The sequence below is a fragment of the Neltuma alba genome, unplaced genomic scaffold (assembly GCF_004799145.2).
Source record: "Neltuma alba isolate B1F8T4 unplaced genomic scaffold, ASM479914v2 tig00012618_pilon, whole genome shotgun sequence".
In the NCBI taxonomy this organism is placed as follows: domain Eukaryota; kingdom Viridiplantae; phylum Streptophyta; class Magnoliopsida; order Fabales; family Fabaceae; genus Neltuma; species Neltuma alba.
In genome coordinates, this window is record NW_021637060.1 from 144,181 (window position 1) to 165,472 (window position 21,292).

The 21,292-nt window shown below is 28.8% G+C and overlaps 1 protein-coding gene across 1 annotated transcript; it reads left to right on the plus strand.

The window, feature by feature from the left end:
• The first annotated feature begins 724 nt into the window (after nucleotides 1–724).
• Nucleotides 725–19,529, plus strand: LOC114729275 (probable LRR receptor-like serine/threonine-protein kinase At3g47570). The gene is made up of 6 exons (XM_028916259.1): nucleotides 725–866; nucleotides 12,305–14,056; nucleotides 14,234–14,555; nucleotides 15,773–15,838; nucleotides 16,478–16,673; nucleotides 19,347–19,529. Exons 1-6 carry the CDS (start codon nucleotides 725–727, stop codon nucleotides 19,527–19,529), a joined length of 2,661 nt encoding a protein of 886 aa, XP_028772092.1.
• The last annotated feature ends 1,763 nt before the right edge of the window (nucleotides 19,530–21,292 follow it).

Below are 21,292 nucleotides of genomic sequence, written 5' to 3' on the forward strand. Positions count from 1 at the left end.
ATGATTATTTTTTATTATGGATCTCGTATTACGTTAACAACGTGCTTTGAACATGTTTTCATCAGCTACACCAATAATCTTGACTGGCCTACGGATTTTTTTTTCCTTGGCCAATGACGGGCCTATGGATTTGATCTTGAATTGTCCCTATGTACGAAATCATTTAGCTGGTAACAAATTGACAAAAATGTTGACATAAAATGATACACTGGATTGGCAAATGTCATATTGTAAACATGAATACAAAAATACATGCTTAGAAAATTCTTGCATACTCTTAACCTCTCCTTCTTTTACGTTTTAGTATTTAAATTAAATTAATTGTTGATTATCATCTCTCAATGTTTATATGGCGGCGAAATAATAATTTTTGCTATGCATATTAATTATTTCAATACCGAACTTGATGATCTTGTTATTACAATTTATGGCTCATGATACTTAAGGTGGATGCTATGAAAGTTAATACTGACACATTGCTCATCATTTGATATTGGAAGGAGCCATTCCAACTGAGATTGGTGATCTTCAACGGCTACAGAAGATATATCTTCCAAATAATCAGCTTTCGAGCTCTATACCAACCTCTATATTTAATAGTTCGGTGCGACAACACATTGAACTTAGCAACAATAATTTAAGTGGGAGTCTGCCAACAAATTTGTGTTTTGGGCTTCTGAAACTTGAAAGATTATTTGTCCATAAAAATAATTTGTCAGGGGAGATGCCCTCCATTTGGCATCAATGCAAGGAATTGGCAGACTTGAGGTTCGGGGATAACAAATTCAATCCAGGAACCGTTCCAAGTGAGTTTGGAAATTTGACCAAACTTCAGTGGCTATATCTTGGCAGACGCAACTTGAAAGGTAAGAGTTTTCATTATATGATTGTTTTAAATTTTGTTTTTAGATTACTTTTAAAGACATGGAACTTGATTCTTTCTCTCAATCCCAAAATGAGTATGCTTTCTTTTATATAAAATTTTCACAAAGATGTCAAAAATTGAAATAAAATATTGAATCATTGAAAAACATGCGAGGCCAAAGAAAAGGACTTAGTTGGGGTTCAATGTGTTTTTTTTTTTGGTAGCCTCTTGTTTTATATTTTCGGCTGCATTTTCTTGTCGGTGACTGGTTTTCATTATATTCTATCATCTAAATTTCTCAACGAATCACACATTGATCCTGCTGAGAAAGCAAAGCCTCATGCCTTACATAAAACATAACATATGCTATCCTTTAAGAGTCATGTCTTAAAAAAAAAAATTGTAGTTATATGTTAGCGTTATTTTAAAAAACGAGCGAGTCTTTAACATGCAAAGGAGATATAGTTTAAAAAAAAAGATAAAACATTCCACACACAACTCCATCAACATTTCTTCTTTAAAAGAAAGTATATCTACAATACAACCCCTTTGCAAGTAAGGTGGATCTAACCATCCCTTAACTTTACACTTTAACAAAAAATTTTATTTATTATTTATATATAATTTTTACACACATATCTAAAAGTGAAAAACATGGGAGCCCGAAGAGAAGGACTTATAGTTGGGTTTCAATGTTTCTTTGATCCTGCGGAGAAAGAAAAACATCATGCCTTACATAAAAAATAATATATTATCATTTAAGGGTCATGCCTTTTTTAAATAATTTTAGTTAATTATATAATCGTGTTATTTTTAAAAATGAGTAAGTCTTTAGCATGCAAAGGATATATAATTGAAAAAATGATAACACATTCCGAATAGTCTGAAAACAGTGTGTGTGTGTGTGTGTGTATGGAATCTTGTATATATTCCCCATATATATGTCTTATATGTGTGTGTCTATATATATATATATATATGTATGTATGTAATACACACACAACTCCATTAACATGTCTACTTTAGAAGAAAGGATACTACAATACAGCCCTTTACACTTTAACAAATTTTTTAGTTTTTATTTATGCTTATTCTGCATTGCCTGCAAAATTTTTAACCTAAATTGCTTTAAGGGTGAAAATTCTAGTATACAGTGCTTTGGTAAAAAAATTCATTTACTATTTATACTATATTATCTCCAGAATGTGTAACTGGAAGTATTTTAACTCCTTAAATAATGAAAACTAAATTTTCCTATAAAGAATTTATCATATTCAAAGTTAGAGCCTTGTAAGTATTAAATAATTTATATGAAAGCTATAAATAATTTGATTGTCAATTTAAAATAGGTGAAATTAATTATATAATCTATCTTTAGCATTCCTTCTTTGAAAGAAATTTTACTGTTCGATTGTTCATATATTAGAAGAGTCCCTGCTTTTAAATTGCATTCCAATAAAAACTAAATTATTTTATAATAATTTTAAGCCTCTAATTAACACAACTCCATTCATTATTTATATAGTTAAGTGTGAATTCATGAAATTCCTAGTCAACTAATTAACAAATATTTTGTATATGTTTCTAGGTAATTTGCCAGAAAAAATGTTTCATCATCTCCCTTTACTTGAAATCTTTGGTGTTGCTGGTAATCAATTAGAGGGAAGCATTCCACAGTCAATAAGTAACAGCTCATCTTTAAAAGAATTGTATTTGGATTCAAACTCATTTACAGGTATGCACTTACTTTTGTGTTTTCTTTTCTTTTTAATATTTTTTCTCTAAAATGAAAGTCTTTTTTCATCATTTCGTTCATATTGTTCATAATTCATATGATAGGGCTTATATACAGCTGGTGGTTACAATCCCAAAATAACAAATAAAGCTAAGATCTTGAACAAATGGAACTATTAAGCTTTCCAACAAAACTTAAATTATTTTCTATTAATTACATGGATTATTTATATGGTTGTGCGTAACACATGATTTATTGGCAATTACTAGCTAGAAGGTAGTATATGCAATGTCATGATTATAAGGTATTTGCTTTTTCCCTTTCTAATATTGGTAAGACAGGCTTAGTTTTTTTTTTTTTTGGTTGAAGTATATATGTATATTATTATATGCAAATAAAAAGGCCAGTTTTATTTTTCTTCTTTTAAGTTCATTCATTTTTTCCCCCCATACACATAAGTCCGTTCATTCTCTTTACAAGCAGTTGTTGGTAATAGATTATATTTGGATGCCAACCTCTTTGGAAGCATAGGATATTATATCTTATTTTTGTTCTTTTCTTTGTTTTTTAATCATTTTCTCTAACAGATCAAATTTAAAATGAGATTTTATTTCCATCATTTCATTAATATTGTACATATACACATCCGTAGTGGGGGTTTAAATGTGGAACTAGCTCAGTGCTCATCATAGTGATGAGCACCATGATATTCATCATTGCGGTGAAATCTATACTATTTAGATACAGTTTTAATGGTCTAGATATAAAATTTTTAACTAATAATTTTTAAATAAAAATTATGTTTAAAAAAGTTACAGTTAAAATATTGCATTTATTTGGATTATCTACCTATTAAAAGAACACATTTTAAAAAAAAATAAAAAAATAATTCTCTGCCATATATATTAAATTTGAATGTTCATGTGTGATGAGTATCAAAACTAGTTTCATTAAAATATAGTTAGTAATTTACAATCTCAAAGCATCAAAAGATCAAATCACGAAATGATCTTTTATTTTTCCTTTTAGATCATTTTCTCTAGTAAGAATAAAACAAAAATGAGATTTTGTTTTTTGTCATCTCATTCATTCATATCACTTATACCTTGTTCAATTAAAAGCCACAACATCACACACACACACACACACACACACACATTATAATTTAAGGGTTGGGGTCATTTTAAAATAATTTTAGTTCTATGTTATCTCATTCAAATTGAGCAAGTTTTAAACAATATTTTCAAATCTTTAAATTTAATTCATGTACATATTAACTTCTGACATGTAAAAAAATATATCATGAAAAGAAAAGAAAAACTAGTACTTACTAGTATTATGAATTGATAATACAATCAACATACGAACGGTACATCAATCTTTTCTCAGCTAAAATATACATTTAGTTTTTTAAATTTATGCAATATTTTAATTTGGTTGCTCAACTTTTAAAAAATATTTTTTTTGTCCTTTAACTTTAAAATCGTTAGGCTTAAATGATGATGTCTTATAGCAATTAGAGTTGTTTTGAAAATTAAACTTTATATGTTAGCATTTGAAAATGTTTTATCAACATTTAAAATCTCAATATTATCATTTTTTGTTAATAATTTTAGGTTTAAAGGATTAGAGATATACATTTTAAAGCTAAGGGACGAAATTAAAACTATTTATAATGTTAACAAACAAATTGTTATTAGTTTTTTATTTTGTTTTCAAAAATGTAGTCGTTGATATTCTTTTCAATAAATCACGAATTAGAACTGAAGTAGAGAGAATATCTGTTCTCAAAATTTCATAAGGGCTAGCATGTGAATAATAAAGAATACTGCTATTATGTCATTTAGAATGTCTAGAAGAATTTTTTTTTTCCAAAATGATGAAAGCTTACAACCCACGGATCTGGAGCATTTCAGTTTTGATTTGGGCCATCTAAATTATATTTTAGTTTTATTATTAATTAATTAGTCATTATTTCTTTAAAAAAAATGATTGTATTTAAAAAATAATTTTTTATGTGTATTACTTATTACAAATAAAAATACTATAAATGAAAAAAAAAAATATACTCACCGTTCGTATAAGAAATATCCATGTTATCAAATTGGTGACTTGATATTGAAGTTTGAAGAAATACAGGCTTCTGTTCTTTCTTTCTGCATTCTCATAATTGAACCTTTTTAAAAAAAAAAAAATAGATTCTCATAATTGAACTTTGGATTGGAAATCTAATATCATTGAAGGTACCGTTCCACCAGAAATAGGAATATAAAGCACTTGAAGGTTTTATAACTTTCAAAGAACAAATTTTCAGTGGCGATTTCCCAAACAATTTCCATTATCAATGATCTAAAGAAATATTTAGCTTTGATCCAATTAATAGACAAAAGCTAAGATGATAAAGAAATAAAACAACGTGATAAAATTTGTAAATTCGCTAACTCATGTAATTTTTTATTTTTCAAATTCATTAATTTCAAATTAAATGATTTTTACCAACCAAAAAAGTTAAATAGTTATCCAACATACTAATCATGTCACCTCAAGTGTAATCTATGATTTTCATAATTTTTTATTTTAAATTTTTTTAAAATAGTTAAAATTAATTAAAATAATAATTTTTTTTTGTATTTTACTCTTCTGAATTGATATGAGTATTACTTGAAATTCTTTTTTTAATATTTAGGGCAAGTTCTGGACTTATTTTAGACGCACCAGAGTTAGTAATAATAGAAAATTTTTGCATGGAAAGATAAGTTTAATAATAAAAACAGAAAAGTTTGCAGTTGTGTTTTTCTTATTTATTACAATAAACAAGAAATTTATTTAAATAAACCAAGTGTAAAATATCAATTGTGAATAATTATAAAGAATTCAATTTAAAAATTTAAATGCAATAATTCAATAAACACTAGTTCAACTATATTTGAGCTCAAACTAGTTTAAAAAAAGCTCAAGAAAATAAATGAGAATACGAGATGTTCGAAATAGCCTGATAAATAATTAAATTGTATTATCTCAAGTCATTCATGTTGAAGTGGAACTATTCAGTACGTTCAATTCTTTATAAAATTAAATAAAGCTTTAACTTTCCACTAATAATTTCTTCAGAATTATTTTAATTTGAAATTTAAAAGAAGTATGAAAAATCAACATGAGGGAGAAAGCATGGGGGATTACATGAAAAAATGTGGACTCATTAAACATTATGTAGAACATTTTTGTTCAGCAACGTATACTTAATGATCTCTTACTAAAACTGCACCCAAAAAAATTTCCTTCGCGCAGAGATAAAGTGCTGAAAAAGTAATCTAATGGTTTATACCATATATGATTAGTTAAAAGGTAAGAAATTTGATGGTTAGGGGAAACTTGCTTTCTACCTTTTTAATATTTATGCATGGTTTAATCAGTAAAACACAAATGTTCAAGTCTTTGAAATTAGTACGCAAGACGCGTGAAGTTTCTTTCTTTTTGTTTGTTTTTTTTTTTTTCATTTTGTTATAAGTTAGAATATCCTTAAATTACTTTGGGCTTAAGACTAATCTCTGTTGGGTTAGGAGCATTAAGTTTAAAGCCCGCCCAACAAATACTTTTCTCAAGATTTTCTCAAGATTTAAACTTGTATTTTCCTGCTTACAAGGATGAGACCACTTACAGTCTCAATCAATAGCTTGTTGGTACATGAAGTTTCTTTTTTATTTATGTACATTATATGCAAACAATATTATCTGCCTTATTTTCTTTTTAAAGTTCGTTCAATTATAAAAATGTTAGGTCCTATCAGTTTTATATTATATATGTACTATATGCATATTATACAAATGTTATGCATTGTTTTATTTTTCTATTTAATTAAATGCCAACCTCTTTATAGGCATTGATATTATTATTTCCTATTTTTATTCTTTCCTTCTTTTTTACTATTATTCTATAATAAAATAAATTTAGAATGAGATTTTATCCTTTTTTTCGTTTAATTAATGTCGTACATATTCATGGTGGAGGCTTAGATATAGGTAGTGATTACAATCACAAAATAACAATGATTTTCTTCTTCTTTTTTCCCTTTTCTGATATTTTCATTCATTCATGCTGTTTATTCATAGAATGTGGCTTATATCAAGCTTGTTATTGTGATGCCAAAATAAAGAAAAGACCAGATCATGAACTGATGGGACCACTTGACATTTAAAATGTGAAAAACAATTGTTTTTAATTTTACTCTTAATCCACCACATCATTTATATACTATGATCAATAAAATGGCTTCATATATACTTTGTCTAGGAATCATCCCAGGTGAGATTGGAAATTTGAGAAACCTCCAAGTCCTTTATCTTGGCGAGAACAATTTGCAAGGTGAGTATTTTAATTATATGATTATCTTAGACCATGTGTGTGTGTGTGTGTGTTTTTTTTTTTTTTGACCTCTCGAATGAAAAATGATTTGCAAATAATATTTTGCTTCTTTTTTTTTTTTCAATTCCTTTTAAACGACCGCGTCAAAAAGTTTGTGTTCATAGCAAAAATTTGTAAAAAGAGAAATAAGATAATTTTGGATTATTTTTTGGGAAACTTTGTGGGCTATAAATGCTTGTTGTGGCATAGTAATCTTCAGGATACCTCCCAATTTTTTCCTAAATTCCATCCTTAATTTTATGCTTTATCTTCAAAATGTGTAACTAAAACTATTTTAATTCCTTAAAGCAAAACTAAAATTTCAGCCCTTTAATCTCCAATTGGTCATTGATGTTGGAAAGAGTCCCTATTAAATTACCGTCCAACGAAAAATAAATTATTTTCTATTAATTACCAACAAAAACTAAATTATTTTCTATTAGTGACCAAAATTCCATGTATTATTTATATGCTTGTGTAGGTGTGAATTTATTAGGAACATGCTTACTACCAAGTAGTTAACAAATATTGTGTTCATTTATAGGTGAAATTCCTCCATTTCTTTGGAACATGTCTTCTTTGAGAATTGTTGACCTTAGCGACAGTGATTTAGAGGGTAACTTGCCAAAAGAAATGTGTCATCATCTCCCTTCACTTGAAGTCTTTGACGTTAATGATAATCAATTAGAGGGAAGCATTCCACAGTCAATAAGTAACTGCACATCTTTGGAAGGGTTATATTTGGATATTAACTCATTCACAGGTATGCATTTGTGTGTTTATTTTCTTTTCAATATTTTTCTTTAAAATAAGACTTTGTTTTCCATCATTTTTTTGCCAACTTCATCATTTGTTCATGTAAGAGATGGAACTCATGAAAAAACGAAATCCTAACGTATACTATTCAATGACAAAACTTTAAACCATACATAATGGCCCCCATAATGTGTCATGCCAATACTTTTTTTCCTTTCAAGGTTTCACCTGTCTCTTACTTGCTTTAATTTTATTTTTTCCCTCCTCTTAATACTACTATTAAAATAATATTAAAATGAATACAAGTTTGGTGTTGTTTTTCTTATTTATTATACGTATAAATTGCAACAATTATATATTGTTTAATTGAAATGAAGATTTATATTTAATATTTTAAAAAAATTAAATTATAACGTAGCAATTAAAACAATGGACAGTAAACAAACATATATTTCGATATGTATAAAAAATAAATAAAAATTAAATTATAAAACTTCGGAAAAATTAATCTTTTGGTCCTTATAGTTTTGACCAATTTATAACTCAGTCATTATACTTTGACTTGGTGTAACTCAATTCCTATAGTTTTAACTTAGTTGTAACTCAATCTTTGTGATTCTCCATAACTCGGTCTCCATAGTTTTACTCACTTTATAATTTAACCCTTTTGTTTTTCAAAAAATGAAATTATATATCTAATAAAAAGAGGGACTAAATTATAAAATGGTTAAACAGCGAATCAAATTTCAGGGATGAGTTACAATCGAATCAAAACTATGAGGACTGAGTTACATTGAGTTAAAGTATAAAGATTGAGTTACAAATGAGTTAAAACTATAAGGACTAAAAGATTAATTATCCCTAAAAATTAAAACAAAAACTAAATTCAGTTCCAAAAACGATTGTTCAGCCAAATTTAAACTCAAACTAAAGAACGAAAACACAATATGTTTTTAATAGTCAGTCAAGTAAATAAATCTCATCATTTGAATTTAGTTGGATTTAAAGAGAAACTGTTCCATGGTCAATTATATATGAAATTAAATAAAGTTTTTACAGTAAAATTTTCTCATATAATAATTTTTGAATAATTATTAAATATTAAATTAGAAAAATACAAAAAAATAATCAACAGAATGGAGAAGCTATGCAACATGCATACGTGCATACATGTTTGTGCGCCCAAAATCAACATGTTCTCTCCTTTTATTCTAGAGTAAAAGTAAATTCTTTATCTGTTGTAAATTCTTTATCTGTTTAACTTCTGTTTTATATTTTTTTTATTTTTCAAATTCATTAATTTGAAATTAAATATTTATTCAAAAATTACGTTATAAAAATTTTTATTTTTTAAAAAAATATGCAAGTCATTTTGCAGGAAGTTTAATTAATGATTTTCTTAATTTTTCCTGTTTCAAAATTTTTTACAAAAACTTAACTAAATAACAAAAATTTTCTTTGCATATTTTACTCTTTTCGGTTGAAATGAATATTACTTGAGCTTTTTTCAATATGTTTAACGTACGTTTTAGAATTATTCATAAACATACCATTGTTAATAATATTTGATGGTTTTTGTATAACAGGGTAAGTTTGATGTTAAAGTAAACACAAATTTGGAGCGTGTGTCACACATTAAATATAAATCTTCATTTCAATTAAGCAAAACTCCAAATCTTCATCAATCAACCATCATCATCAATCAATTATATTCTTGAAAACTTGTAATACTTGGTTCGTTTTAAAAATGGGTCAGGTATAACATCAAGACATACGAATATATTTGATTGATGAGATGTGAATAATATTTTGATTGGGATTTATGTATATTGAATTAAATGAGGAGTATCATTATTAAATGGGATTTCAATTTGAGGGTCAAATGAAGGAATTAATAATTAATTTTGAGTTTGAATGATATCTTAATTAGAATTTGAATATATTGAATTAAATGGAAAACATCATAATTAAATAGTAAGTTAATTGGGGGCTTAAATAGAGAAATAAATAAATAATTTTAAATTTTTATATGGTTTTTTTAATTTTTGAATCTCTAATTTAAATCTCATTTGAATGAATAAAAAAAATTACACTTCTATAAAAAGTGAATATAATTTTGAGCTGTCCTAGATAATACAATTTATTAGCATTTAAAATTTAATCACATATTTTAATCTGTGCATTGCATGGGGAAGAAATCTCTAGTTTCAATTAAATCTTCATATTTATATGCACGTGCACGTATCCATATGCATGGAAACAATTCTATCATTTAATTAGAATTAAAAATTTTCAATAAACAAAAAATGATTTAAATATGTATATATCCGAATCATGAACAGATGGATGCTGTGAAATTTGTAACAGAAAAACAAAACGAAGTCCTCACATATACTATTTGATGACAAAACTTCAGACCATACAATACCTTTTTCCCAAGATTTTTTCTGTCTCTTAATTACTTTAATTTCTTTTCTTTCATCTTAATATTTAAATAATATTAAAATACAGATAAGTTTGGAGATGGTTTTACTTATTTATTATATATATACATATTGTAACAATTCAAAATTTTTTAATTGAAATTAAAATTATAACATTTTAAAAAATTACATGTAGTAATTAAAAATGTACAATAAACAAAAATTATTTAGATTTGTATAAAAAATGGATTACAAATTATTCTATAAATGCAACTCATAAAATGCTTGTTCAACCAAATTTAAATTCAACATACATACTTATTATATGCTAGTACTTTTTTTTAAAAAAGATTTTATCTGTTTCCTAACAGCTTTAATTTTATAATTTTCTCTATTGCAGAGTTCCTTTTTTTTAACTCTTATGCTTCTTTTTGAATTTTTTCTTTTTGAAATTCATTAATTTCAAATTAAATAATTATTTCATAATTACAGTGTAAAACTTTTATTTTTCAGAAGAAATACTAGTCATTTCACCTTAAGTGTAATTTATGATTTTCTTGATATTTTCATGTCTAAATTTTTTTCTTCGTACATTTTACACATATGGTTGAAATGAGTATTACTTGAAATTCCTTTTAGCATATTTAACGCAACTTTTGGAATTATTGTTAAACATATTGCCTATTGCCAATAAAGCTTTTCAAATTAAAGTTTTTCACATAATAATTTCCTGGAGGGATAAATTGCCGAATAGTTTAATGCTATTTGCAACACATGATTTATTGGCAATGCGCGAAATATTTATAAGGAATTTTCTTTCTCCCTTTTTAATATCTGTAAGACACGTGTAGTTTTATATGCTATAGTATATGCATATAATGTAACCTGTTTTATTTGTCTTTTTACAAATCCATTCAGTCTTTTTACAAGCAGTAATTATAGCTACTAATAGAATAAATTTATTATATCATGAGATTATTATATCTTATTTTTGTTATTTTCTTTGTTTTTTTTTTATCATTTTCTCTAATAGAATAAATTTAAAACAAGATTTTTCTTTTCATCATTTCATTAATATTGCACATATTCTTAGCGGGGGCTTAAATATAGCTACTAATTTACAATCTCAAAATATCAAAGATCAAAATATCAATTGATGGTAGTCTATGATTTTCTTTTTCCTTTTACCGTTTAGATCATTTTCTCTAGTAGAGTAAAACTAAAAGGAGATATTGTTTTTGGGCATTTCATTCATTCATGCAATCCCAAAATAACATTTAATTTTCTTTTATCAATTTTTTCAATTGTTTCTTTTCTATTTCGCAGATTTATTAATTTCCTACTAAATTATGATTTAATAATTCCAACATAAAAACTTTAATTTTACAAAATATTCTATAACCATGGCATCTCTAGTAATTTATGATTTTCCTATAATTTCTCTATTTTTAAAATTTTAAACGGACCTAAGAAATAATAAAAATAAATTTATCTGTATTTATTCTTATCTAAGCTTTATAAAAGTCGTCATTTCCATTAATTTTCTAGCAGAGTAAAACTAAAAGGAGATATTGTTTTTGGGCATTTCATTCATTCAATCCCAAAATAACATTTAATTTTCTTTTGTCAATTTTGTCAATTTTTTCTTTTCTATTTCATAAATTTATTAATTTCCTACTAAATTATTATTCAATAATTACAACATAAGAACTTTAATTTAAAAAAAAAAAATCTATAACCGTGGCATCTCTAGTAATTTATTATTTTTCTATAATTTCTCTACTTTTAAAATTTTACAAAGACTTCAGAAATAATAAAATAAATTTATCTGTATTTATTCTTATCTAAGCTTTACAAAAGTCGTCATTTCCATCAATTTTTTAATGTCCCCGTTTTGTACCCAAAAACGTAGGCAATATTGATAAAATTAATGTGTTAGACTTGACCCTAAATCAATTGAAAGGGCCTATTCCATTTAATCTATTGAACATGGATAAATATTAAGTTTTTTGGAATAAGTAAGAGAAGTGCAGTTTTCAATGTTATAGTATACATGTACATTATCTGCAAACACTATTACCTATTTTGGTTTTTTAACAAGTCCATTCAATTTTTTGTTTGTAGGTTATATACCCAAGGATATAGGCAATCTTGTTAATCTTGAAATCTTAGATTTGGGAACAAACTGTTTGACTGGACATATTCCTTCCAATATATTCAACATTTCAACATTGGCATTATTAGCCCTGGGAGATAATTTCCTCTTCGGCCTTCTCCCATCATATTTAGGATTAGGTCTTCCCAACCTACAAGAGTTACGATTGAATGGGAATGAGTTAACTGGACAAATTTCAAACAGCATATCAAATGCTTCTAAGCTCATTAAGTTAGATTTGTCATCCAATAAATTTAGCGGAGCTATACCCATTGCAGTCGAACACTTAACAAACTTGATAAAAGTAGATTTGGATGAGAATCATTTGATAGGGTTGATTCCAAACACAATTAATAGATTACATAACCTTCAATGGTTAAGTCTAAGTAACAACAGATTGCAAGGGTTCATTATAAAAGAACTTTGCCATCTTAATCTTTTGAGTGAGTTGAATCTTGCCAACAACATGTTTTTGGGAGCAATTCCGGGATGTCTTGATAATACTTCTCTGCGGAAGTTGAATTTTAGCTTTAACAAATTGATTTCTCATATACCCTCTTCTCTTTGGAATCTCAAAGATATTTTGGTTTTAGATATATCTTCCAATGCACTGAATGGAGCAATTTCATCAAAGGTATCAAACTTGAGAGCAATTACACTATTGAATTTGTCAAGAAACCAAATTTCAGGAAGCATCCCTACAGCTATGGGTGGGTTGATAACTTTGCAAAACCTATCCTTGGGTCACAACAAATTACATGGGCATATACCTGGATCGCTAAGTGGCATGATAAGTATTGAGTCAATAGATCTTTCTCATAATTATTTGTCTGGTATGATTCCAAAGTCCTTAGAGTCACTTCTCTATCTTAAATCTATTAATCTTTCCTACAATCTTTTGGATGGAGAAATTCCAAGTGGTGGTCCTTTTCAAAATTTTATTGCTAAATCTTTTATGATGAATAAAGATCTTTGTGGAGAACCTCAACTACAAGTAAAACCATGTAGGAGAGGAAACAAGCACAAATCAAATAAAGTGATGCTGGTTGTAAAATGCTTAGTGCCTGTCATGGTTGTCATTTTGGTTGTTACAGGCATTGTCTTTCTAAAGCATAGTAGAGATAATGCTAACTATTCAACCAAAAAGGATTTAACCAATTTGGCTGCACCAACTAGGATATCCTATTATGAGCTTCTACAGGGAACAAGTGGATTTGATGAGAGCAATCTTCTTGGCTCTGGAAGTTTTGGATCAGTATACAAAGCAATTCTTCCAAATAAAAAGACAGTTGCTGTCAAAGTATTTAACACAGACATGGAAGAAGCATTGAGATGCTTTGATATTGAATGCGCTGCCATGTCCAATTTACACCACCGCAATCTCATTAAGATTATTAGTAGTTGCTCAAACGATGATTTCAAGTCTCTAATCATGGAATTCATGTCAAATGGAAGCCTTGATAGATGGTTGTACTCTCATAACTACTGTTTAGATATCTTGCAAAGGTTGAATATAATGGTTGATGTGGCAGCTGCATTAGAGTATCTTCATCATGGTACTTCTACTCCAATTGTCCACTGTGACATAAAACCAAGCAATGTTTTGTTGGATGAAGATATGGTGGCTCATCTTAGTGATTTTGGTATAGCTAAACTATTGGGTGAAGGACAATTGGAAACTTGTACAAAAACATTGGCGACAATTGGCTATATGGCACCAGGTAATAGTTTAATAATAGTATTTTAGTTCAACTATGTTGTTTTTTTTAATTATTCTATGCAAAATATTATAGTATTCAATTATTGATATGTATTTTTCATTCCTATATCAAAGATTTGTATTAGCTATATAAAAGAAAAGTTTGATAGCAAACCTTATATTCTCTTTTGACATATAGAGTATGGATCAAATGGAGTGGTTTCTTTCAAAGGAGATGTGTATAGCTATGGTATCATGCTAATGGAGATGTTTACGAGGAAGAAGCCAACTGATGAAATGTTTGTTGAAGGTTTTGGTTTGAAAGATTGGGTTAGTAAATCAATGCCACATTCAATTATCAATATTCTAGATGTCAATTTGCTGCAGAAAGGGAATCCAAATATCAGCAACATATTATCCCTTATGTCATCAATTTTTGAGCTGGCATTAAATTGTTGCATTGAATTACCTGAAACACGAATTATGATGACTGATGTTGTGGTCTCATTGAGAAAGACAAGGTCATATTCACGTAAAATGTTAGAGATGCACCACTAGTTCAATAATTTTTATATGGAAGTTTTAATTATTGTTTCTTTTATCCGTTGGTTTATTTTGTCTACAAAACATGTCATATGAAAAATGGCAACGATTTATGTGTTTGTTATATTAATTGATGGAGTTTGTACATTTTTTATGCCTTGAATTATTTTCCATTTTGTTACATTTTATTCATTACAATTATATTTAGCTATTTAAATTGTATTTGATTCATTTTTTAAAGAAAAAAGATTATAATTCTAAATGTTGAATAAACTTATGAGATAGATTGTATAGTCTATAAGGGTTTTCTATTTTCTGTAAGAGGTGAGCAAATGTGAACATTATACTTTGCAATGTTTTTGTGTTTCAAAGAGTCTAGATTATTTGAATTACAAGTTTTTGAAGAAGGGATCCCTCCCCTTCCATGATCATGGTAACTAGCCTTCTTTTTCATTGTTATTTTTTCATTCATGCAAGCATTCTAAACTTGAGAAATGAACTAACGGGAGTTGGGTCTAGTAGAACTAGCTAGTTCTTCACAACGTAATGAACCAATGTTTGAGTCTTTACTAGAAGAAATGTCTACATTTAGTGCTTGATAGTGTCTCAAACCGGATTGTCTCTAAAAGAAAGGTGCTTGTGCTTAGTTTAGAGGGAACAAACTTGAGAAATGAAGAACGCATTAACATCAATTAAACATGGAGGTGTGAAATACAAAAAAACATGTTGAAATGAAAATACTAATGAGAAGAGCCAAAGGAAAGTCTTTTTTCCTCTCTCTCTTGGGAATTGTTCTGGCTTTATGCGCACTGAAAACACAGAAGACAAAATCCACCTAACCAGAAGGTCCAAGCACCGAAAAATGGCAGAAACAAGAAGAAGAAGATAGTTGAAATCCCTCAAAAAATAATGGATGATTGTATAGAGGAAAAGGAAACTGAAACAGGACAATCCTCAGAGACCGGGGGGTGTGGGGAATGCCAAAGGGAATGAACAAAGGCCGGATGGAGTTCAGATAGAGAAACCATAAGTGTTATCCTATAAGAAATCTTTGACAGGGTTCAATGGGGTTGCGAACGATGAAATGTGCATGGTGATAGATGAACTATTCGATGATAATAAGGAAGTATTCTAGCAATTGCCAGAGCGAGGGGAAGAAGTCAAGGAATTAATGAATGTTTCTTTTCTCTTCTAGGGTTTACCCTTGCGCGAGCCTGTTTCTCTTCGCGAGTGGGAGCGGCTTTTTCGACGCCGCTCTCCGGTAACTGCTATGGGAGAGGATGTCTGTCAACGTGTGTGAGTGGAGGACATGTGTGTGTTGATGTTTGTGCTTATTTAGGCCGTTGGGAATAACGATCGATATAAGGAGAGATCATTCTGTGATGTGTGTTGTGCATATAGATCTGTGAAATTAAAGAAGGAAAGATGATGGCCAAGGTAGAGCTAAGTCAATTGAAGACATATCCCTAGCAGAATGAACGTTTGAGCGACGGAGGACAAGGGAACCATGGATCATAGTGTAGAGATTGATGAAAAATGAGAATGATCTGACTATGCCTATGGAAGCTAAGGTCTCGCTGATAGAAGAAAATTTTCAAAGCAACCTCTGCTGTAATAAAATCAACATCGAAACTCTGTTTTTCTGATTTCATGATGCTAAACGATGTAAGGTTTGGTCGAATCTACCTCTATCGCTAATACGTTTATTAACTCCAGGAGTGTGCTGTTATATTAATGAAGATTCTCAAAATGTAATGATCTTAAGATCTTTTGCAAACTCTGGTCAAGTTGTTTTAAAGAAGCAGGATGATTTGAGATGGGTTCCAAATGGAGGATGGGATTGTCTTCTTATTTCTCTAGTTATGAAAAAAGTGTTCTGTTTAATTGTTGGCGCTCTTAGGCAAAATGGTGCAGGGTCTAGATTTCTCATTATGTTTGTTGTCCTGGAGGTCTTTTTTGGCTTTCAGCAACACTCTTCCTCTCTTGGTTCAAGGAAGTGGTTTAAAGCCACCATAGTGGATGCAGATTGGCGTCAAAGAAGGTGGGCTCGATTGTTGAGAAAGTCTTTGGGACTACCACCTTCTACAGCCGTTCTTGTTTGTTGAAGTATTGGGATTTGGCTTGTTTTGTTCAGCTGAAGAATGTCCTTTGTGCTTGTATTTTGTTCTGGTGTTTGTGTTTTGTTTCTATATTTTGCTGGTTTTCATACCGGTTATACTTTTTTTGGGTTGTACTTTGGTGTTTCGTAGATTTTGTTACTTTTAAATGATATGAATACAAATATTTCTGGCAAGAAAAGAACGAATTAATGAAGACGTACCCAGTTGTTCCTATCTCTCAGGAAGAATATAATGATTGGTGCAAGCCTTGGAATTATTCTTTGATCATAACTATATTGAGGAAAAGATTCAATCTTTACCTGTTAAAATCTGCCTAGCTAAGACCTAGGGTTTTTATGAGTTTGAGTTGGTGGATCTGCCTAATAATTACTACATTGTCAAGTTTAAAAGCGAAGAATGATGGAAAGAACATTTTCGAAAGGTACTGTATGATGACCCTTGGGTCATAGCCCAACATTGCATCCTAGTTCGAAGATGGTCTCCATACTTCAACCCGCACAAAAATCCTCTTGGCAGGATAGTTGCTTGGATGCGTATCCCATAGATTCCAATCTTATGTTATAACAGCCATTTCACTGCTAGGATGGGTGAGAGGATTGGCTGACCACTGCGTGTCGATCTCAATACGCCGGCAGACAAAACATCATAGGAAGCCCGGGTTGAAAGTCCTAATTTTTATTCCTAGTATTTAAATAATATTAGGAAGAAATGAATGCTTGTTAAATGAGATTTGTTCTCTAATTATTTAAGAAAAGAGAATTTAACTAAAATATTATTAATGTGCATAAAAGAAATTATATGATGACAATAATAATAGAGCTAGAGATAGAAATAATTAAAAAAATGAAATAAAATGAAATGATAATATTAAAAACAAAGGAAGCAATTTGAAAAAAAGGGATTAAAACAATATATATTTAAAAAAAATGAAAATGAAAAAAAAAAAACGAGCCCCTTTATCTGTCAGATGGGGGAGCGAATTTTTCTTTTAAAAATAAAATCACAACTAAAGGGCCCCGTGCCCCTTTAGTGGGCACATGGTAGGGGGTTTAATATAGGGAAAATTCCAAAAAGAATTACTATTAAATTTCAAAATTTCAAATCAAGAATTACTACAAAATTCGTCGTCCTTTGCTTTTCAAGTGTAGTCATTTTCTTTATGAGTGTAGTAACCAATACTAATTTGGAATTTTAAAATTCAACAGTCATTTTTTAGAATTTTTCCTTTAATATAACCCAAAAAAAAAAAACCAAAAACCCAACCAATTCATTCTGCTATAGTTGGGGAAGGGAGAGAGATCCGAGAGCTCAAGTGCTGCCGTGTTCTTCCATCCCCCGGGGGGATCAGGGCAAGAAGTTTTTCGAATCATTTAAGCACTCAAATCACTTCCTTTCACCAAATTTCCTTTCATGAATGTTGTTCTAGTAGTTAGAGCTTTCTAATGATGATATTATTGCAGTGATTAGAGTAAATTTCTAGATTTAGAATTTGAAGCAGGTGTTGAGTTTTAATTGTAGATGACCATAGTACTATAGAGCTATTTTATTATATCATTTCTATCAGTTTAGTTTTATTTATTGGCTATCTTGAGATTTTAATATAATTATTTTATCTAAAAAGCTCATTATTTGTGACAAATATGATATTTGTACTAAGAAACTTTTGATTAAATTATCTATTTATGCATATCTGATGTATTATTGAATTTTTAATGGTTTAGTCTTAAGGTGAAGTTTAAACTTGAAATGAGATTTTAGAATTTTAAATACAATAATTTCATATTTGAGAGTTTTGAAAAAATTCTTTTATTAAAATAAATAACTTGGACGTTAATGGAAGAATTAAATGAGAAATTTAGATTTTTTCGGAAATTATGATTTAGCGCTAAAAAAACTTAATTATGGGTTATGAGAGATTTGAGATTTTAGCATAGAATTATAAACTTTAACTAATATATATTGCTCAATTAATTAATCAATTTAACAACTTGTGTATTGACTGTGCAAATTAATTATTGGATTGCTAGTCTAAGCAGGGGGTTAGACTTATGGTAATTATTGGATTTTTGAGATTGGTTGTATTGACTTTATACTTTTGATTAACTATTGCAGGATTCTGTGCTATTAGTAGACTGGAAGGCTCTAGGTATTTGCATGTATTTGAAACTTACGGATCCATAATGACTTTTGAGGTACTTGATGACTATTGATTTGGAACATTCATGAAAGCATTATTCAAGAATGAGGTGTTATGGGCTTATGATTAAATGTGATATTCTGGGTTTCAAAATGCCCAAGGTCCAATAGTTGTGAAATATTTGTGAATCTTGATTTGTATGCAGTTAATTTAAAAAGCTCTTTTAACCATAGTGTACTATATGTAGGCGAACAGCGTGAACATATCATATATTCACATCACAATGCCTCCCCATTCTTGCAGTTTATATTGAAGCACAAGAACATCATATTTAGTTTCAAAATAGTTTCACCAGGGTACAGATTCTCATTCCTTGCCAATTATTATGACATACAGAATATTAGCGTCCGGTTCATACCACAAACACAGTAGTAAAATATCCTCGTGTAATAATACACACATACCTCAGTCAAATGTTGATCATACAGTCACATGAAAATCATGTGGCACAGACTGTACCTATCGCCTCGACAAACAGGGTCCTTCGCTGCGGCAAGCCCTATTTTCCCCGCGACGAGGCGATAACTCGCTGGGGCGATAATAGCAAGTGCATTGCAGTGGCAGCGCCATTCTTCGTCTTGGCAACACTTACAGATCGCGACAAATCAAGGAAAGGTCCAGAATTCCAAGTATAAGGCTTCTATCCAATTTTAGGTCTCAGAAACGCCATTATTTTCACAGTAATTCACCAGATCACTTATCTACTTGTTACAATCAACCATTTACAATCAACCATTCTAATAGTTTTCCCTTTATCTTCCTTATTCAACGTTTTCCCTTACTTTTCTTACATCCCAAAATTTCCAAAATTCAAGAACAACTTAACAAACATTTTTACCAGAAAAATAACAACTTAACAACCATCAACAATATCATCAACATTATCCACAATGATAGACATCGACATTTCTTGAGCATGAAAACTGTATTATAATTTCACATTAATCATAAAATAATTTTTCCCTCATTGTTGTCTAATCATTTGAGGCCTACTAGTATTTTTCATAATTAAATTGACCAATTATCCCTTAATTAACGAAAATTTTAGAAACTGAGTAAAATTTCTTTCTGAGGTAATTTTCTCATCTCACCTCTTCTTAGCCTCAAATATGATTCAAGACATTATTCTCTATTTTGCACAAATCCTGGGAATTTTCTGAAATTCTGGGCATTTTTCCAAAATTATCCTTCCTTATCTATAACTTTTCAAAATTATGCTTCTATCTCAACCCATCTCTAAATTCATATATTGCCTTATTTGTATTTTTACTATTTTATTTCGCTGTATTTGGTCTTTCCTCGGGAAGGTAGGATATGACATATTGCTAACTGCAAAAGATTGAGAAGAAAAATGCGATACTATGCAAGTCTTGTGTTGTAATATGGTTGCAAGTGCCTGGGTTTCAAAAACCTGCAAGTGCTTTATGCTCCACTCAACGACTATATTATTTTTATTAAAAATATAGAATAAATAATTAAAATATTAATTAAAAAATTATTATTTTTCTTACATTATTTCAGGGTCATCATAGATATGATGAGATGTAATTTGATTGACTTATAGTAGGGCAGTTCTTACTTGTGTCTATATAAGAGGAGGACAAAAAAAAAAAAAAAGGAACAGATAACATTTGAAGCCTAGGGAAGGGGAAGGCACCCAAAAAAAAAAAAAAACTTAGGACCAAACATGGAATCTAAAATATTTTTGCTAATCATGTGTCTTAGTTAGAATTATCATTTAATAAAATATTTAACATGTTCAACTACTACAATAATTACTTAAGAAAAAATAGATAAATATGATAGATAAAATAGATTGGAATATTATATTTAGGATCAAGTTAAATGTCAAACATGTTTTTATATTAAGAACAGGAGGTAATATATAATTATACACAATTAGTATCATTTAGTATTTTTTTAATTTCTAAATTTATTTTTAATTAAATAATTATTGAAATAAAAAAATTTATAATTTTTTTTAAAAAAATAAGTTACCCCATTCTGCCCCAAATTATTGCCTTTGATGCTATTTGATTGTGGGAAAGACTCATAAGCAAATTAATTTTAGACCTTTTTCATTCTATTTTTGGTCTTTTTACTTAGAATAGATTTATAAAATTGTTTTTCAAAATAAGTACTCAAAAAAAAAAAGTTTGGATTATCGTTCTAAAAGTTTATATCTGAGAACTAGAAAAATATACATATTGTCTGAAATAATGGTTCTTTTTTGTCAGCATGAAATAATTGTTTCTGAAATAACTTAGAGAACCCAAAAAAATTTTAAAAAACATTTTTTGATTCACATATTTTATATATTTGTCATTGGCGTTATTTTTTAATTATCTTATTATATAATTAAAATAATTTAATAATAAATCACATAGAATATATGACT